At 52.2% G+C, this 18,095-nt stretch overlaps 7 protein-coding genes and 1 non-coding gene across 8 annotated transcripts; 4 read left to right on the top strand and 4 right to left on the bottom strand.

The window, feature by feature from the left end:
• Positions 1 to 68: 68 nt before the first annotated feature.
• QC763_206930 (uncharacterized protein) lies at positions 69 to 3,453 on the top strand (the record flags this gene model as incomplete). The annotated part of the gene is made up of 3 exons (XM_062909744.1): positions 69 to 499; positions 574 to 743; positions 818 to 3,453. The coding sequence occupies 3 exons, from the start codon at positions 69 to 71 to the stop codon at positions 1,921 to 1,923; spliced, it is 1,707 nt and encodes a 568-aa protein (XP_062768555.1). The 3' UTR covers positions 1,924 to 3,453.
• On the bottom strand, positions 2,240 to 3,441 carry QC763_206920 (uncharacterized protein). Its single transcript, XM_062909743.1, has 2 exons — positions 2,559 to 3,441; positions 2,240 to 2,486 (listed from the first exon to the last, which is right to left on the bottom strand). Exons 1-2 carry the CDS (start codon positions 3,382 to 3,384, stop codon positions 2,368 to 2,370), a joined length of 945 nt encoding a protein of 314 aa, XP_062768556.1. The 5' UTR covers positions 3,385 to 3,441; the 3' UTR covers positions 2,240 to 2,367.
• A 3,315-nt stretch (positions 3,454 to 6,768) lies between the features above and the next one.
• On the top strand, positions 6,769 to 9,755 carry QC763_206910 (uncharacterized protein). The gene is made up of 4 exons (XM_062909742.1): positions 6,769 to 8,087; positions 8,175 to 8,453; positions 8,506 to 8,719; positions 8,775 to 9,755. The coding sequence occupies exons 1-4, from the start codon at positions 7,668 to 7,670 to the stop codon at positions 9,509 to 9,511; spliced, it is 1,650 nt and encodes a 549-aa protein (XP_062768554.1). The 5' UTR covers positions 6,769 to 7,667; the 3' UTR covers positions 9,512 to 9,755.
• Positions 9,756 to 9,912: 157 nt separating this feature from the next.
• Positions 9,913 to 10,027, bottom strand: QC763_0037080. Its single transcript has one exon. It is a non-coding gene; the product is annotated as a tRNA-Leu (tRNA).
• Positions 10,028 to 10,559: 532 nt separating this feature from the next.
• QC763_206900 (uncharacterized protein) lies at positions 10,560 to 12,268 on the top strand (the record flags this gene model as incomplete). Its single annotated transcript, XM_062909741.1, has 3 exons — positions 10,560 to 11,137; positions 11,206 to 11,582; positions 11,632 to 12,268. Exons 1-3 carry the CDS (start codon positions 10,862 to 10,864, stop codon positions 12,266 to 12,268), a joined length of 1,290 nt encoding a protein of 429 aa, XP_062768553.1. The 5' UTR covers positions 10,560 to 10,861.
• Positions 12,269 to 13,171: 903 nt separating this feature from the next.
• On the bottom strand, positions 13,172 to 13,864 carry QC763_206895 (uncharacterized protein; the record flags this gene model as incomplete). The annotated part of the gene is made up of 2 exons (XM_062909740.1): positions 13,172 to 13,532; positions 13,629 to 13,864. The coding sequence occupies 2 exons, from the start codon at positions 13,862 to 13,864 to the stop codon at positions 13,172 to 13,174; spliced, it is 597 nt and encodes a 198-aa protein (XP_062768552.1).
• A 1,158-nt stretch (positions 13,865 to 15,022) lies between these two features.
• On the top strand, positions 15,023 to 16,530 carry QC763_206890 (uncharacterized protein). Its single transcript, XM_062909739.1, has 4 exons — positions 15,023 to 15,075; positions 15,135 to 15,251; positions 15,313 to 15,891; positions 15,952 to 16,530. Exons 3-4 carry the CDS (start codon positions 15,780 to 15,782, stop codon positions 16,320 to 16,322), a joined length of 483 nt encoding a protein of 160 aa, XP_062768551.1. The 5' UTR covers positions 15,023 to 15,075; positions 15,135 to 15,251; positions 15,313 to 15,779; the 3' UTR covers positions 16,323 to 16,530.
• QC763_206880 (uncharacterized protein) lies at positions 16,338 to 17,893 on the bottom strand. The gene is made up of 4 exons (XM_062909738.1): positions 17,353 to 17,893; positions 16,800 to 17,297; positions 16,643 to 16,718; positions 16,338 to 16,596 (listed from the first exon to the last, which is right to left on the bottom strand). Exons 1-4 carry the CDS (start codon positions 17,773 to 17,775, stop codon positions 16,532 to 16,534), a joined length of 1,062 nt encoding a protein of 353 aa, XP_062768550.1. The 5' UTR covers positions 17,776 to 17,893; the 3' UTR covers positions 16,338 to 16,531.
• Positions 17,894 to 18,095: the final 202 nt, after the last annotated feature.

The raw sequence follows: 18,095 nt of genomic DNA, 5'->3' as shown, positions 1-18,095 counted from the left end.
AGACTTTTGTACAGCCTACTTCATTCACTAGCTGGAACCAAGAGCACAGAAACAAAAAGAAGACCCAAATGGATCCGCGGAAATACGACCCTTTGCACACGATTGAGGAGACAAACCCAGAAAGTCGCCGCAATCGCCACGACATGTACCACCACCACAGCATCAAGAAATCGATATGGGCAAAGCTCTCTCAGACGTGTATCTTCGAGTTCCTCGGGTTCCTGGCCTCTTTCTTATGTATAGGGGCCACTGCCACCCTTCTTCGTTGGTACGATAACCAGCTGGCGCCCGACTGGCCGGTCACGCTCAACTTCGTGCTATCACTCCTCGGAAATGTGGGTTTTGCTGGAACCATCTTCGGCGTCCAGGCGACCATTGCACAGCTCAAGTGGATATGGTTTGCGAAGCGACCGCGGCCTTTGGCAGATCTCGTCGGTTTCCAGAAGGCGAGAGGAGGTGTGATAGGGGTTGCCCAACTTCTCTGGACTGCGGGCGCTGAGTAGGTTACCCCCTTGATGATGACAAGCTCAACACCTTGCCACTGATACCCAGATGCTGATATCAACGGGAAAGATTCGTCGTTATCACTGCGTCGCTAGCTCTCTTGTTCGGAATGTTCTGGGGTCCTTTCACACAGAATCTCGTTCGGTATGAGGCGGGCGATATCGCGGCGGACGGCGCGGTCGCCCTGCTCAGTCTTAGCATCGTCTATGACGCCCACGGCCTGCGCCGCGACTATTCAAGTAAGTTCTCGCCCGGAGGCACATCGTGGGTACGAGTAAAGATACGGTGCTAATACCAGAGACAACATTTCCAGCAAACTACCCCGACCCAGCTCTGGAACTTAACATTATGCTGGCACTGAACTCAGGTCTGACCCAAGGCACAAACTCGCCTCAATTCCTTTGCAGCACAGGCAATTGCACTTGGCCCCCGACAGCTACGCTGGGCTTCTGTTCACGGTGTACCGATATTACGTCGAAGATCAATCTGACGTGCAAAGACGACGGTGGAGGACAAGGCATCCCGAAGGGGGTATACTGTAGCGCCGAGTTATTTGATGGCTCAGCCACTTTACGTCAAGTTGGCAACCTCACGACCGTCGAAGACTTTATGAACATCACCTTCGTTGGCGGCAAAGGTGGGCTGAGGTACCATGCCATCCGATTACTCCCTCCATACGTCCTCAGCAGTGCCTACAGGCCTTCTCTCGACTTCTCGAACTTCAGTGCCACCGAGTGCTCGCTGCAACAGTGTGTGTTGAGCTTCGAGACGTCTGTCCAAAACGGTGTCTATACGGAGACCTTGCTAGACACATTCACGGAGCCACCCCTCAATGGCAAACACTGGTTAGCCCACCAGCTGCGGCCGCCATGGGGTCTCGAGCGCGGCATTGATCCCGCTGCTAACTTATCTTTCGGCTTGAGTGAGTCCTTACAGCGAGACTGGGCATGGCCTGATCCCCATTTTCTGGTAACCGACGTCATTCCCGGCTCTGCTACAACCAGCGACGGCCACACAGCCATTGAATTCTGTTCTGGATTCGCGAACGGCTCCTGTAAGCAGTCCAAGATGATGAATTATATCTTCAACGCGAATTATACCGCCAACGAATGCGGCAGCGTCAACGGTGATACCTTTTCCTGCGTCATGGACGGGATTGCCGCCGCCATGACGAAAACCATACGCAACTCGGGTGTTGTCGCCAACGGCACAGAAATTGGAGAAGCCTTTTTGGTCAAGGGCCAAGCAAGTACCGTCGCTACTTTCGTTAGAGTCCGATGGTATTGGATTGCTCTCCCTGCCGCAGTCTGGACCCTTGGCTTTGTGGCGTGGGTTGTGGCGGTCATACGGACGAAGCGTCTACAACTGCCGACTTGTCGAGAGGACCTACTGCCGCTTTTGTTTCTATATGACAGATAAGCTCAAGATTACCATCATTTTTCTCTTCAAGGCGGTAGGAACGGGGGAGGCTACCGGGACTCGGTGTCAAGCGGTGCAATCAGCGCGCGAGAGCAGGAAGAGTTCTTCAGAGCTGACGAATACTCGAGTTGGTCCTACGAGACCGTGGCAGAGAACATTACTGTTCAACTCCGGAAGCCCTCGCTGGAAGGTGACGTTGATGAAGCGGCTGCAATGCGTTTGATCCAGGTGTAAGAGCAGACCCCCTCCTCCTTTGCATCGGTCTCGCTCCCTCCGCCTCGCTCCCCTCAACGGGAAGAACCAAGCAAAACAGGTCGAGGTCATGAATTTTAGTTGACTACCTGTGCTATGAAACGACCAAACGAGAGCAATAACAAGAGTCAAGATAATATCAACAACAATAATCACCAAGCAGCCGCCACTGTGTCCGTTCGTTGTCACACATCACTTGAGAATCTCACTCATATTCAACCCAACAGCAGCCAAACTCCCATCAATAACCCGATGTCCCACCGCCGAATAACCCGGCACCAGCAGCTCCCCAAACGGCTGCATCCAAGTATCTACCGCCAGGGAAGTCAGCACATTGTCCCACCCACTTACCGAAAAACAACAAGAAGGGAAGGCAAACTCACTATAAGTGCTCTCCGGTTTGTATTTACAATACCAAGCCACAAAAGCAAACACATTCCCCCTCCCCCCCTCCTCCAACGTCGGCCTGGGAAACTCCTGCAACACCCTCTCCCTCTCCTCAGCCGTCACCCCCTTCCTCTCTCCCCCGGGCCTCTCCCACGAGAATTCCAATTCATTACCCCAATATATCGCAAAAACATCCGCCTCTTTATACAACGCCAACCCGGGCTCGGCATGCAACGCAATCCCATCCCACACCCTCTGAACCCGCCACCCCGGCCATTTTTTCCCGTCGGGGTGTGAACGGATGAAATCTGCTGCTGCAATGGCAGAATCAACTTCGAAGCGCCGGTTGGGGGTGACGAAGGGGGCGGAGAGGGAGTGGTTGGTTGCCAGATCGTGGAGGATCAGGCCGAGGGCGTGGACTTCGAGGTCGATTTTGGAAGCGAGGGCGGGGTCGTGGGAGAGGTGGAGGAGGCCGAGGAGCCAGGAGCGCATGATGTGGTTGTAGGTTGAGTCGGAGCAGTAGCGTCGGGCGTAGGCTTGGGCGTCGCGGACGATGGGGGTGTCGATCATGGTTATGCCGACTAGGGTGCGGTTGGGATAGGGGGGGCGTGGTGTTGTTGCGGTCGTGGAGATAGGGAAGGAAAGGAGCAGAAGAAAGGAGGAGGAGATGAGATTCTGGATGTGCATCGTGATGGGTGTTTTCAGGTGTGGACTTTTCGATTGAGTTGGGGAAGAAAGTGTCTTGGTTGGATGCTGGAGACATGATCTTCCAGAATATCTTGCACGGAACTTCCTGGAGTATTTATCTTTGTAAATCGTCATGATGATGATGAGCGTGTATCAGATTGAGCATAGAAAACTACAGTTACACAAAAAGGAGGTATAGAAAAGATGTAGTCGCACAAAAGCAAGTATGAGCAAGTTTGAGAGCTAAAGAGTGAAGCTCGCATCATAAAGCTGCGGGCGTGGAGGGAGTGCGAGATGATAAGTTCCGAGAGGGCAACGGAGCTTACTTGGACGTCGAGCACTGCGTCCATTGATGAGGAAACAACCAGATCTCGCATTCATGTTTACAAGGACAGAATTCTACCCTCAGAAGGCATCAGGCCAGACCGGACTTCTGTGGCCCGACGTGAATCGGATGTGATACAATCGGACTCGTCATCTGAGGTCATTTTGAGTGCTTTGACAACCAGGTCTTGATAACATTATTGGCGATGACATGTGGGAAAATGTGGAAAGCAAGTTGTCAAGGTTGGTATCGTGGGGCAAGATCGATGTCTTCCCACCAACGAACCCCCTGAAGCTCTCCATCAATCGAACTATCCTCTCATACCGGAGGCTATAGATGCCCAAAAGGCAAAGTAGTGCAGGAAAGGCATTTCGTATCGGCACCTTCAAGCGACACCGAACCCATGGCTTCATGATAGGGAGAACAACACTGTCTTTCTACTTCTCCACCCCTAGAAAGATCTCAAATCTTCTTGATAAAAGCACATACAACCATAAGCAGTAGAAAACTCGGGATCCCGTCCGCTCTCCCCTAGATAAGCTACTGACTGCCAGACTAGTACTCAGGTGGGTGACCACTGGGGAATCCCTGGTGTTGTATGTTTTGTGGTTCTCTACACATCCCACACCTTTTTGTGAGTTGGATGGTTCCTATGCTGCAGCACGCATGAGTTTATTTAACAATACTGAGCTCAACGCGGATTTGCAAATATATTTTGGGGACATCAACAAGTCATTGCCTTTTGACTTCACAATAGGAAAGAGCTGCAAGCATTTCTTTTAGCGTCGGAGAGACTTGATGCCTTCTTCTGTTCCAACAAATCGGCGTAGGGATTGAGACAATCAACGAAGTCCGTGAACTTCTCATCAAACAATCGAGCTCTACCCTCAGACCGGAGGCTATGGAGGCTACGGATGCCCAACAGGGAAGCGAGAGCGAAGACCCAAACTGATAATCTAGGTGGAGCAGCTGAGCCCTGCGTCATCAAACTAATAACAATGATGCCATTGGGTACCGGGGTGAGAAAAAAACGTGGTGCCTCGTCAAGTGCCGACGAGCAAAAAAAAGAGGTTTCAGGGGACAGTGAAGCCGTTTGAACACAAACACTTGTTTGAACCTTCCTTTTTTGGGCAAAAACGGGCAAGCAAAGATGCCCTATCAAGGACACCAGTGTTGACATACGGCGCTAGAAAAAGCCCATTTGTTCGCGGACCGATTAGAAAGGACATCGTCGTTCGGGATTTCATAAAAAGAGGACCGTCAGAGGAAAGGGAGGCATCCACCACGACATCCACTGTCTAATGATTCCTCACAGCCTGCCGGAACGGTGCCGGGGCCCCGGCGACGGCGTCGGTCGGAACCACGTGTGGGAGATGCCGAGAGCCACGAGGCTTTGCACATCTTCGATGTGGAACCCAATCTCCGCACCAGGCACGCGCCAACGCCGGGAGCCTCGAGCGATATTTTGCACCTCGTGGCATTGGCGGGGATCTTGGAGGCCCGACAGTGTGTTAGCGAGGACCCGACAAACACTGGGCTGGCTTGGCGAGAGGCCTGTAATGGAAAATCTGGGCGGTTTAAAGAATTTTTGGTAGCTGGTCCTTGAGAAGAAGTGGAGGGGAGGATTGTGACTGTGACGGTGATTAGGTGGACGATGTGTCCGTTCCATCGAGAGGAGATTGGTAAGGAGTTATTCTAGCCGAGGCCGCTGGTGGTGATGAGACCACGAGAGCGTCTGAGTTGGGCAGTTGACATGATATCAATCTGTCGAAATCTAGAGGACGGTTGAGGGTGAGAGACACAACTTGTGTATATCGATGAGACTGAGACACTGGTTCCAAGGAAGTAACTGGCCATCAGTAGCAGTGGCAGTTGAGGTTGGTGATAGTGATCGGGTCCTGTGAGACCCTCGGCAGTTTGCTCGTGACTGTACGCTTTCTTGACAACCGAGGAACAAGAATGGCCCATTCCAATTTCTTTGGCCCCTCTTGGCTGGTCAGCGAAGTCTTCCTTGATTGTTCTTCAGTGGTTCTTCTGCGTCTAAGCTGAAAGGCCCAGGGCCAACGACAAGGAGCAACCAGACTGATGGGTCTGTTCTATTGTTCTCTTCGTTCGCCCGCTTGGTTGTGATTTTGGAGTTATGACAGAACTAGGTGATAGACGGCGCCAGCGGATGCTTTGTATTGAGTCGCCCCGGACTTGGTATTGATTATTAGTTATCTCGTACGGTGGTTGGCTGCGGACGGTATATGTATGTTGATGGAGCTGCCAGTTGACTGGAGGGTGAGGGTGAGGGTGGGGGATCTGCTTCTGGTCCAGCTCGAGAGCTGCAAAGCTGCAGCTCAGGCAACTTTCATGAAGCAGTGAAACCAGCAGGAGTCTAAGCCGGGGTTAGAAGTGATGTGCATGCATAGGTTTCGTCCATCAAGTACAATTGAGAGCTATCTCGATCCACGAAAAGAACCAAGACATGCTTGACGGGATTGCTCTCCGTCACGTCCGAACTGGCCAAATGAGATGTGGCTCAATATTGTCAATATTGTCCCGTTTCAGGAATTGGAAGCTGTGCCTCTCTGCCAGTTCTTGTTCTCTTGCAGGCAATCCTTTCAACCGGTGGGAGATGCAGCCAAAGCGGGAAGCTGACCGTTGACATGGTGACATTTGTGGGCGGGTTGACGCTGTGCTCGTCGCCGGTACCTTGCATTGGCAGCAGGGGGTCTGATCTTCCAGGGCCCGCAGGTGGCAGCGCCATTTTTCGGAGAGCCCAACAGGAAGACGTCCCGGGGATGGTGAGTGGGTGGGACAGGGGGATCGCCAAATTGACCAGCGCCGTGGATGCGGTGGGGGCACAAGCTGGTCTCGAACACGGTGAAATCATTCGCGCCGTCGCTAATCGCCAGCTAACGAAAGCTAGCGGCAGCACGGGTCGGGTAGCCATGGCGAGATGGCTGCTGGTGGTGGTAGTGATGGAGGGCTCGGACGAGGTGACAACCTGCAGGAACAACATGAGGCTTGTTGAGAGACATGATGCTGCCGTCACTTACTGCAGAATGTGCCTTTAAAGACCTGTCCCCTTGGGGCGAGCAGAACGCTCTGGTATTGCTGTTCTTCGCTGGTTTTTCCTTTTTTTTTTTTTTTGAAAAAAAAAAAAAAAAGGGTCGACTCGTCCCAAGCTACCCTGACTCGGCACCCTTGTCTCGTCAATTGCACGTCCCGGCAGCTGTTTTTTTTCGATCAGCTCATCGCTCGTTCGATTGATGAAAAGTTCTTCTGCAGCATAGGCACCTTCTTTTGGCTGGGATTATTTGCAGCGAAATCCACATCTTTGGAGCCAGCAATCGTCGGCTAAGGTATCGGGTGCAGCAATATCCGGAAGCCAGGACCAAGAGGAATAAAAAGTCAGAATCACACTCTGGGCGGGTTCGGTACGGGTGATTTTCCCTTTCCTCCGTTGTTTGTTTTGAAGATTCCCCCTCCAATTTCCCGTGCAGTTGATGGTTTTTGATGGGTGCAAACCCCTCACTCGCTATCGGCAACCCCACAAAATGGCTGCAGCACGGCGGGACGGGTCTCACATGGAGCCCACCGCACGGGCTCTGGCGCTGCAGACGGCGGTCTCCCAGTCCCCTCGCAGGCTCTGAGCAACGGCCATCCATCACATGTTGGGGGGGAGCTCTGGGATGGGAAGGGTCCTGGCCGCAATGCCATGAAAGTGCCTAGAATTTACTGACCCTAGCTGCAGAAGGCTATTGAGGTCCGCAATCCGTGTTCCCCCCGGCGAACAACAAAACAACGCCCCTCCCCGACTCCTGCTTCTTCAGAACCCAGTTGCTGTCTCTCTCACCGATAGTCATCGACCTGAAGAGATTCTGCACTGCTGACGATTACGGCCCTCCGACCCAATCACAACCACCAACAGCTGTCAGTAGGTTGCTGCGTGTCTCTGCCCCACTGCGTCACGAGCACAGCACACAGCTTCCCCGAGCCCCTCCATCGAATCGCGAATCAGGTCGTTCAGCAGACCGCCCTGTCACTGGCCGATTGCGCGACCCAACCGACCACTTAGAGGACGGCTACGTAAACAACAAAAGAGATGGGCCTGTTTTCAAGAAGAGACAAGGCGCCGAAGGCGGCCGCCGACGATCAGCCAGCGCTGGCCAGCTCCCAGTCTAAAACCTCCCTCACCTCGGCTTCCTCGAGCATTGTCACCCCGATCAACACCAGCTCCCGCATCATCAACCGCACATCAGCTGGAACGACGAGCACCGCCGGCCCAGGAACCCCTTTGACCCCTTTTTCCCCAACAGGCATGAATCCCACACTTCCCAAAGTCGACATGCCGAGACCACCAGACCCCCAGCTCGACCCTGCCGGGTATCTTCGCAGCTTAAGCGCTGTGCGGGAGCGTTGCCAAATCTTGTGGTCCAAGGCCCTGAAGAACGACCTGCGACACTTTGATGTCGACATGCGCAAGTTTCCCGATGTGGTCTCCTTTGTAGCCAACATCATCAAGGTACGTTTTGGCTGTACTGGCTTGACGCCCGATGCGGGGTGGCTTTCTTACCATGTTGAACTTGAAGCTAACAGCAAGTAAACACAGAGAGATTACGATGCCCCTTTTACCACTATCCCACCACATGGCCGATACCAGCATTTTGGCGTTGGTGGCCGTGACAGAATTGCCCATCTTTTGGCGACTTGGCCCGAGGATATGGTGGACAACACGGAGAAATGCAAACGCATGATTGACCTTTTCCTCGTGAGCGTTCTGCTTGATGCAGGCGCTGGAACCAAGTGGAGCTACAAGAGCGTCGAGAATGGCCGGGTATACAGACGATCAGAGGGCATTGCTGTGGCGACCTTGGACATGTTCAAGACGGTATGTCGATTCCAAAGACGAAATCGTGGCGTTTTGCTAACTCATATCACAGGGCCTGTTCTCTGGCAGCCCAGCAAACAAGTACCAAGTGGATAAGGAGGGCCTCCGACAACTGACCGTCGAGAAGCTGGCTCAGGGACTTCAGTCGACGCCCGGCAACGAGATGGCTGGTCTTGAGGGCAGAGCCCAACTCCTCATTCGCCTGAGTGAGGCTCTTAACAACACGGAGTACTTTGGCGAGGATGGCCGGCCAGGCAACATGCTAGGTATGTTTTATGCGGTTGTTCCTGGACCCAAGTCGTGTGCTAACCATATGACCAGATCACATCCTCTCGCACCCGTCAACACAAGCATCTAGCGTGATTATTGTGCCTCTTACGGTGCTCTGGAACGTCTTGATGGATGGTTTGGCGCCAATTTGGCCGCCATCACGGACAGCTATCAATGGTGTTTCGCTCGGTGATGCTTGGCCATGCAGCTCTATGCCCCAACCGGCCCAATCTCCAACCAGCCCCACCTTTTCTCCTTTCCCCAACACCACGGGCCAGTCGAATGGCATTGCACCCTGGGAGAGCATCCTACCCTTCCACAAGCTCACCCAATGGCTTACGTACTCGCTCATGCAACCCATGCAGAGCATTATGAAGATTCAGTTTGCTGGTCAGGAGCTCCTGACTGGGTTGCCAGAGTACCGAAACGGTGGGCTATTTATCGACATGGGTGTTATGACACTCAAGCCTGAGGACCAAGAGCGGGGTCTGCAACACTACGCCGAATACTGCCAGCGCACAGGCACCAAGGCCGTCGAGGTTGCGCCCATGTTTGAGCCTAGCGATGATGTTATCGTCGAATGGAGGGGTGCCACAGTGGGCTTCCTCGATATGCTGGCTTTGGAGGTTAACCGAGTCTTGAAGGCGGAGTTGGCTGGCGGGGAGTTGAGTCTCGCACAAGTTCTGGAAGCTGGCAGCTGGAAGGGTGGCCGGGAGATTGCCGAAGTCAGCAGGCCAAACACCAAAGAGCCACCGATCTTGATTGACAGTGATGGGACAGTATTCTAGGAACATGGTGTCCGCGGCTGGAGGGGTCGGTCCTAAGGTGGCATTTGCTATTTTCTTCAGGTCGCTTCGGAGTCAGAGTCCCCGAGGCTATAAAAGTTCCTTCGTCTTAGAGGTTATCATCGCCTCGAATTTGTTCATTTATGTAAGCACGTGAAGCTCCAAGCTTCACTGTAGCATTGTTATGAGATATCCATGGTTGCTTGCCGTGCAAAAGAGTTCAGTCAAACCTTTCACCACTTGAATGCTTATTATGTTGGTGCAATTCCCTGTAACGAAGAGCATGTGAACACATGAATGTGATTACATTGTCCGGATACCTCCTATGCCGGCAAGGATGATGCTGTCAATTCACTCACAGCAAAAAGAACATTGGCTCCACCACACACGGGTGCAAAAGTGAATGACTAGAGTGAGATTCGAACTCACGCCCCTTACGAGACCACGGAACTCTTGGTGGAGTTGGAATCAAGGATCAATACCTTAACGTGGCGCCTTAGACCGCTCGGCCATCTAGCCTTGGATATCTTGTAGAATGTTGTGGTGTTGCTGAAGCGAGGATGAGGTTTTACTTGTAGTGTGCCACAGCCCCTGAGTGTAAGATAAATGCTAGATGAGGTTTCTACAATTTGCTTGGTGTGAACTTAAAGGTTGCCTTGCTGTGTCAAGTTGTGTTTTAATAACAGAAGCTTCTATCCGCGAGATGTAGCGGCTTTGTTAGTACTCTGTGAATAACCTCACTTTTTGGGCCGTCACATATATGCCATAAACCACCAAACATTCTCACTCAAGTTGCCAGCGCCGTAACATGGGAAGTCCTCACATGTGTAAATATCCAGCTCCCAAATCACAACCTCGCATACATAATTGCCTTTGCATTCATTCATCCTAATTTGAGGCACAAAGATAGAGCTAGACAGTGTGGCCTACTTCAACTGTCGATTAGGGATTCTGAGTTTTGTCAACTCCTGACTAGATTTTACCTTCCAACCCACTTGTTTCAACTTTGTCTTTACCGGGAAGGCGCCTATGCATGTTGACCGGCGCTTCCTCCTTCCCCGTTCTTGACACATCTGATTCCGCTACCCCTCGTGGGTTTTATATCATCCATTGGCCAATACCGCGAGCCGAGAGCTTTTCCCTTAAAAAACCTTTTCAGCTTGACCCAGAAGTCTTCAAAAAGCAAAGGAAAAGATCCCAAGCTGGTTTCTTTCTTTTGCGACCTGACCCAGTTCAATTCTCTTCCATCTGTTGCCCAGACTCTTCTCTCTTCCTCGGCAACAAACGATCGCAACCAGCGGTAGACGACACTTGAAAACCCTCCTTTGCTTACCCAAACCCGAAGGAAAAACAATGGCTCGCGGAAACACCCCTGGCCCTCGCGGCGGCAGCTCTCGTGGTGGTCGCGGTGGCTCTCGTGGCCGTGGTGGTGGACGTGGCGGAAGCCGTGGCCGTGGCCAATGCGTCGGCGCCGGATACGCCGCCTCCCTCACCGCCATCCGCGAGAACCCCGAGGGTGTCCTTTCGGACATCAAAAATGTTTCGTCCTCACCTGCCTCTGGCGGGTTTAACCTCCGCCGCGACCCGCCCAGCTATCATGCTGGTAGCAACTGGTTCGGCCCCGTCAGCGTTAGTGACCAGCCAGCTCCCTTGTCGCCATCTTCTTTCCTGTAGCTCAGCTAACGAGTTGGTTGTAGGGTTCGGTGTTGCTGAGGTACTTCAAGTGCTCACCCGACTCCCCCGAGTCTTACCAGTTTCAGACCATTAACAGCGGCGATGGCACCCCAGACGGCATTGCTTTTGCCATCGTCCATGAAGATGATCAGCCTTTGTGGAGGAGCCACGGCATTGTTTACACCAATTCCAGGCATTATTTGCTCCCCGGGTACGATGAGAAGAAAGCTGCCCTTGTTGCCCAGCATCAGGAGGCTACGGAGGAAGAAAAGGTCCATCGCAGTATTAATGCCACCACAGAGAACATAAAGTTTCGTCGTTATGGCCTTGAGGATGGTCCCGACATGGAAATCTTTGGCCTGTATGGGAATATCTCTCGCATTATTGTCCCTGGCGAATGGTAAGTCAGTCTGATCTCTACACTACGACAGTCACTAACCACATATCAGGCAGAAGAAGAAACACGAGAGCCCCATCCTCGTCGGTTGCAATAACACCCCCAGTGTTAAGCACACCCCTGGCCTCCACTCCCCCATCGCTGTATTCGAGACCCTTCCCGATGACGACCGCGTCCAGTACATCTCGTGGTTCCGGATTGAGGAGATTGAGTTGTTTGCCGCCAATTCTGCTGCGCTGGCGAAGAACTTGCACCAAGTTGGGATGGATGGTGGTGTGGATACCGAGTGGGCGACTTTGAAGTTGTCCAAAATTTTGCCAGGTGACGCCCAGTATAGGCGTTATCCGAGCTGGGGAAAGACTGAAAAGAGGCAGTTCAAGCTCGGACAAGAGATTGAGCACTTGCGCGCGGTGGAGGACAAGGGCTCGGACGAGGAAGGTCTCGTGGGGGAGCGCGAGATCAACGTGGCCGGGCAGCCGGTCGCGGACGAGCAGGCGCTCGTGAGCGAGGAGACTGGCGCGGTGGTCCCTGCTGAGACGAAAAAGGAGGAAGAGGATTTGGTGGAGTTGGTCCGTGTGCTTTCTAAGGACGAGCGGATGCAGGCCTTGGTCAAACAGGCCGAGGAGGTTTTGACGGCTCGTGAGAAGGAGCATGTGGTGGATGATGTGGTGGAGGAGAAGGAGGAGTAAATGTTTGGTATTTGTTTGGTATTGTATGATAGTTTGGTATGTTGACTTGATAATTGGTGTTCAAAGTCGCGTTGTGTTGTCTTCAATATGTGACTTGTGGATTTGGTGATCGCTTCTTCTTGTTTATTGTTGACTCTATTATGGTTGTTCTTGTGCATATGTATTCACGACAGCCAACGCCTTTTACACCGTGACTGTGAATGAAGGAGTCACACTTGAATGTCTACAAAAGGCCTTCATCTTTCTCTTTCTCGTTGCATTTTTCCAGGAAAATTAAATAGTGATGATCTCAAAGATGGCAGACCGAATCGCCAGCACTTGCCTTGCAGCCAGGAAGATGCAAACACAAGTAGCCAGCAAGCGACATATATACAAGTAGCCAACAGGAGACACATACAAGTAGCCAGCAAGGGGCATACACAAGCAGCCAGCAAAATGCCACAAGCAAAATGCCAAACAGCCCTGAAGCTGGCTCTCGTGCTGCGGTCATATGGCCCCTGATCGCCGAGATCAAATACTACAAAAATTACAGAGGCAGAAGAGTTGCTGCAAAAGAACTTGAACAGATCCTCGAACTGGCTCACCCGAGAACAGCGAGAAATCTCACACACGACGTGAATGGCTGAGAGTGAGCAACTGCAGAACACTGCGGTTGCGGTGGAGGCTGCGTTGACGGGTGAGCTGGAGGGTTTGAAGAGGCGGCACCAGGCGGACAAGAGGGAGCAGAGTCAGGGGAGGGAGGCGAGGCATCAGAGTGCGGAGAGGGAGTTGAACAAGATTTTTGGGGGTGGATGGTCAGGGGGCCGGGATGGGTGAGGCTGGGTTGGGTGGTGTTTGATTTTGTCTCATTTCTGTGATCTCAACTCCCCACAACATTCATTAGACATGGTTGTTTTGGAGCACCTATGCAGCTACACTGATATAACTCGCCCTCACTGGCGCGGCTGTCAACCCAACAGTGTCGACGAATGTGGTCAAGTTGAAGCCGAATGTCTGTCCTACTTGCTGCCTTGTCACGTTGAAGCCTTCTGGAGTCTCGTACAACAGGCTGACGTATTTGTGGGCGTAAGGGGGGTTTTCTGCCGGAGGCGAAGGACCGACGTAGGTGATGGGACCGGTGGAGGAGGATGTCAGGGTGTAGATTGGGTTGCTGACGCCGGCAACAGAGACAGTCTGCCCGGAGAATTTGAAGCCCGTAATGAGGGCGTGGAGGTTGGTGCGGCGAGGGCCGGAGGAGGGGTTTTGGAAGTTGGAGGGGCTGTTTGGGGATCAGTAGGAGTCTGGGAGGGTGAAGGATGTTGGCCTTACACGTCAAGGTCTGGGAGAGGTCAGTATTGTCATGTACAAGGGAAATGGACACATACCAATGAGAAGCCAGACATATGTGCCATTCAGCGCGACATCGCTGGTGCCAATGGTGGGTTGTCGTGCAGTCTCTGTTTTGGTGAATCTTGTTCCGGGCTCGATGGTCGCTTTTGTGCCGTATATGACTTCCAATCTGGCTTCCACAGCTGGAGTAAAGCCAACAGGGGTCTGGGCAGACACCAGACCCGCAAACAGGGTGGCTGCGAGGGCGGATGCGGTGGTGAAAAGCATGGTCAGTTTCCAAGTTTGTGTCAGTGGTGAAGGTGAGCCAGTGAAGGGGAATAAGGTGAGACTACTGGGTGTAATTATACATCACCACAAATGATGTTGAGATATCACGACAGTTTCACTGTAATTGCTTTGCATCCAGGTACCCATCCGGGAGCCGGAATGGTTGGTGGGTAAATTGGTTGATGGAAAGCATCCGAAATGCCCAGCCAACGGGAGTGATGTGATGTAGGAGAGTGACATTCAAAAGCAATCTATCTGTAAATCTTCCCCGCAGTAACCTCCGGCAGACAAGCAATGGAAGTGTACAGAATAGACCCATCACGAATGATCTCGATCTCCAGTCAGGTTACGACATTGGTAAATGTAAACAAAATAGCAAAATATCAAGCCGACACGAAGGATGAAGTGTCTGGCAGCGTTTCTCCATCATTGTCACGACCATTGCTGGGACCTGTGGTCGAAAAAAAAGTAAGTGTGGTGGTTGAAGACCGATAAAAAGAGAAGATGTCAAAAAGTATTGGGCCTCGAACTCGCAGCTTCAGAGGGAGGTGGTTGGACTTACGCTCGACCCACGTTTGGTGGTGACTGTTCAGAAGGAGCCAGCCACTCGTCGCGGTTAACCACAGCGCCACAGAGCTTTCTTACTGTGCAAGTTGTTTGTTTGATGAGAGTGATGGCGAGCGTCGGGTATATATAAGGAAGGTGCTGCTAGTCGAGTGTGGAAGGTGCGAAGTGGGTTGCTCCTGCCTGTGAACATGGGCTTGACTGACCACAGGGGGATTAGCATGGTGGGCGTCGAGAGTTTGCTCCAATTCCTGTTCCCTTTGAGCCTCAAGCAGGATATAGTCCAAATACAGGGATGTAATGATGTGGTGGCACTTACTTCTTGTCCCCTGAGAGTCTCAATACTAAGTCAGTTGCCGGTGATATAGATTTGGCTTTGTGAGTAGTCGCACTGGAGAAAGCTTATGCATGTCTAAATCTGTACTAAAGGCCCATACAATGTCGGGTAGCTTGCCGAAACTCGAAGGTCAATGGGAATAAGAATAGCACCTGCACGCCAAGCAATATTCCCCAGCGGCCTTGCATAATACGAGAACTGGGTTTTCGTGTTCTCCAACTTCTACAAGATTAATTGACATCATCCTCCAGCCATCTGTAAGACGAAGAAACAGACTCCAGAATGGGTATCCAGTTCGATGCCACCTTTGGTGAGTTCCGAGACCGGAATTTGCCTTTTTGAGATGGCCAACTGCATGCTCTTTCGGAGACAACCGAAACCTGGAAGCGTTGAGCAAAAGGCACTGCCACCACCTTGAGCTCATCTGCATATTCGTGCGAGATGGCCCAAGATTGGACTGGATCAGAGTTCGCAATTGCCATGCTGGTAAGAAATAGAGTTGCGCCGCCAACAGTCGTTAGCATGACTAAAAAGACTCTACAAAAAGTATCCAAAGTGTTCTAATTCTGGCTCAGAAGCAGTGTCACCTGTCACCCCGCACTATTGTGTTACTCTGGATCGGAATCAGGGCTTGGTAACATGGAATATTGGTATCACTTGACGCCCTGCTCACACCTGAGAGTCAACGACCGCCATGGGTAGCCTTCGATGGCTTGGAAGTATGGGCCGCTACAGCTCGTATTCTACAAGGTTACCAAGAACGCCAATATCACTTACACAATAGAAACATGACTGGAATATCTGAGCACTTGTCAGTAGACTTGAGCATGGAAACACGAAAATGAAAACATCAAACTATTGAGTTGGCATCTGTTCACGAAGTCAACGCATCGCCATGAGAAGATCGCCAGGCCGGCTATAAAAGCCCCAGCACCCACTTATCCTCTCATCCCATCATCACCTCCCACCATCTCAGATCCCATTCTCTCAAATTTCAACAATCCAACCACCAAAATGCTCCTCACCAACCTCATCACCCCCCTTGCCTTCCTGGCAGCCACCGTCTCAGCCATCGGCTCAGCTCGGGTAAACAACAAGTGCACCTCCAACGTTTACGTTTGGCCCGGTACCTATCCCCCATCCCCCTCTCTCCTCCACGTTTTTCAACCAGCTAATCCCCCCTCAGTCGGAACCAACATCACCGGCCCCTACGGCCTTTCCGGCACAGTAGGCTACTACGCCGAGTCCTTCCACGTAGACCCCAACACAGGCGGCCGCGCCCTCAAGATCTCCTCCCACCCCGACGGCCTCTACACCCCCGGCACACCCCAAACCATCTTTGCCTACAATCTCGACGTGGGCGCCAACCAAGTCTGGTTTGATCTGAGCAACGTCTTTGGCAACAACCCCGCCTTTGTGGGCAAGAAGATCACCGTCAAGAGCGCTGACCCGGCTTGCACGCAGGAGATTGTTTGGCCTGCTGGTGTGCCGCCCGCGGGCAGCCAGGTCAGGGTTTGCAGCGCCAGCAGCAATGTTGTGTTGACTCTTTGCGCCTGAGGCTGGGATGCAGTCGGAGGAATGTTTAAAGCTGTGGGATTTCTGAGGTGTCGAGAATGTCTGTTTCCTTTACAGGCTGGGAACTTGTGATTAGCCAAGACTGTTTCAAAAGATGGCTGTACGCTTGATCTGAATCAACCATCAAAATCGTCACATTCTTAATCTAGTCGTACGAGTCTATCATATACCGGGTTCAGTACACCGTCACCTCATTCTGTTGAACCATGTCCATGTCCATAGTCCGCTTTCCAACCACCAGGTAGTTCGTCAAGCCCTGTTCAACGTTAGTGTCAATCAACAGCAATGGCTAAGGAACTTACACCCATCGATATCCTCATCCACTATACTAGGCTGTGTACACGCATTCATCTGCTCAATCGTCTGCAACGGGCTGTTCTGTATTCCCACATCATCAGCATCTCTTTCGTCTCCACAAAAGGGGCTCAGGCACCACCCCCAATACCAATCGACACTTACACTCTCTTTCGCACAGTTCGTGTTGAACCAACACGGCGCATCCAAAATCCTCTGCAACGCATCCCCCTTCCACCCAAACAAATAATCCCCATGCGTCCCAAAACCCGTCGCGTCCCCAAAACTCCACACAAATGGGCTGCTCCCATCCTCAGGCCACTCCTCATTGTTGAAAATCTTGGTATCCCAAACCACCTCGTAGAAAACCTGCGGCATTCTCACAGGGTGGCTCGCTGGGCAGGGACCACCGCTCTCGAAAGTTCCATACTCAGGGTAAGACATGTGCGCCATGTGATCGGGGGAGTCCAGATTCTTGCCATCCCAGCAAGTAGGAAATCGGACGGAGGTCATGATGCCTTCTGGGCATTTTCTTGTCGGGAAGGCCATCGTTTCTGGGGCGCGCGAGGTCCAAGTATCCATGCAGACGTATGTGAGTTGACGGAAGCGGGCAGCTTCCTCGATTGTCCGGGCATTGAGGTCACCGACGAACATGCGAAAGCCCTGTTTCACTGGTGATTAGCACAATCCAAGGCAGGCAGAAGAGATATTAACTGACTGGTTGGAAGGCCTGAACATTGCTCTTCTGATTCCTGTCATAGATGGCATCCTGCATGTAGTAGATGGTCAACCCTCCCTTGGCCTTTTCAAACTGGTTGTTCCCTAGTTGTGGCACCCTCTTGTATGTTCCATTTTTGGCCTTGAAGTAGAGCACGGCTGTCCAGTAGTTCGAAAAGTCCTCGGCAAACTGACAAGATGTGCAGGTGGATAGTTCGGGAAGGTCGAGCGAGGGATCCATGCTGGCGTTAAAGGCATCGCCGCCCACTATTTGATGGACGTGTGTTGAGGGTATCATCCCAGGGTTGACGAGAGGATCCAAGCGCTGTACTGTAAGCGCACTGCAATGAAAGCGAACGATTGCGTGGGCTCCTGTCGATAGCAACCCCAGGATGGAGAGCAACAACGAGAATGACGCACGCATTCTTGCCAGTTGGATGTAGAAGCTTTGAGTTATGATATGTTTGAGCGAAAACCTTTAACCCATAGGCCAGAATAAATCGGGGAACAAAACGAAGGGTCAAGGAAGTATGGGGCCTTTGTTGATGCCCGGGACCCAGGTATACATGCCGTCACTTTGAACCCGGTAACTGAGAGGGGATATTGATTACCGAAGCGCAATCTATCAACATCCTACATTAGCCGCAAGAAAACCATATCTTGCGCTGCAGGAGTGTTGATACATGTCTTGTCGGGGGTAATGGACGGGCGACGTGAGGCTCTGATTGGTTGCCGTATTGACAG

The sequence above is a fragment of the Podospora pseudopauciseta genome, assembly GCF_035222475.1.
Source record: "Podospora pseudopauciseta strain CBS 411.78 chromosome 2 map unlocalized CBS411.78m_2, whole genome shotgun sequence".
Taxonomy (NCBI): domain Eukaryota; kingdom Fungi; phylum Ascomycota; class Sordariomycetes; order Sordariales; family Podosporaceae; genus Podospora; species Podospora pseudopauciseta.
The sequence above is the reverse complement of the archived record's forward strand: the minus strand, read 5'-3'. Positions and strand labels throughout refer to the sequence as shown.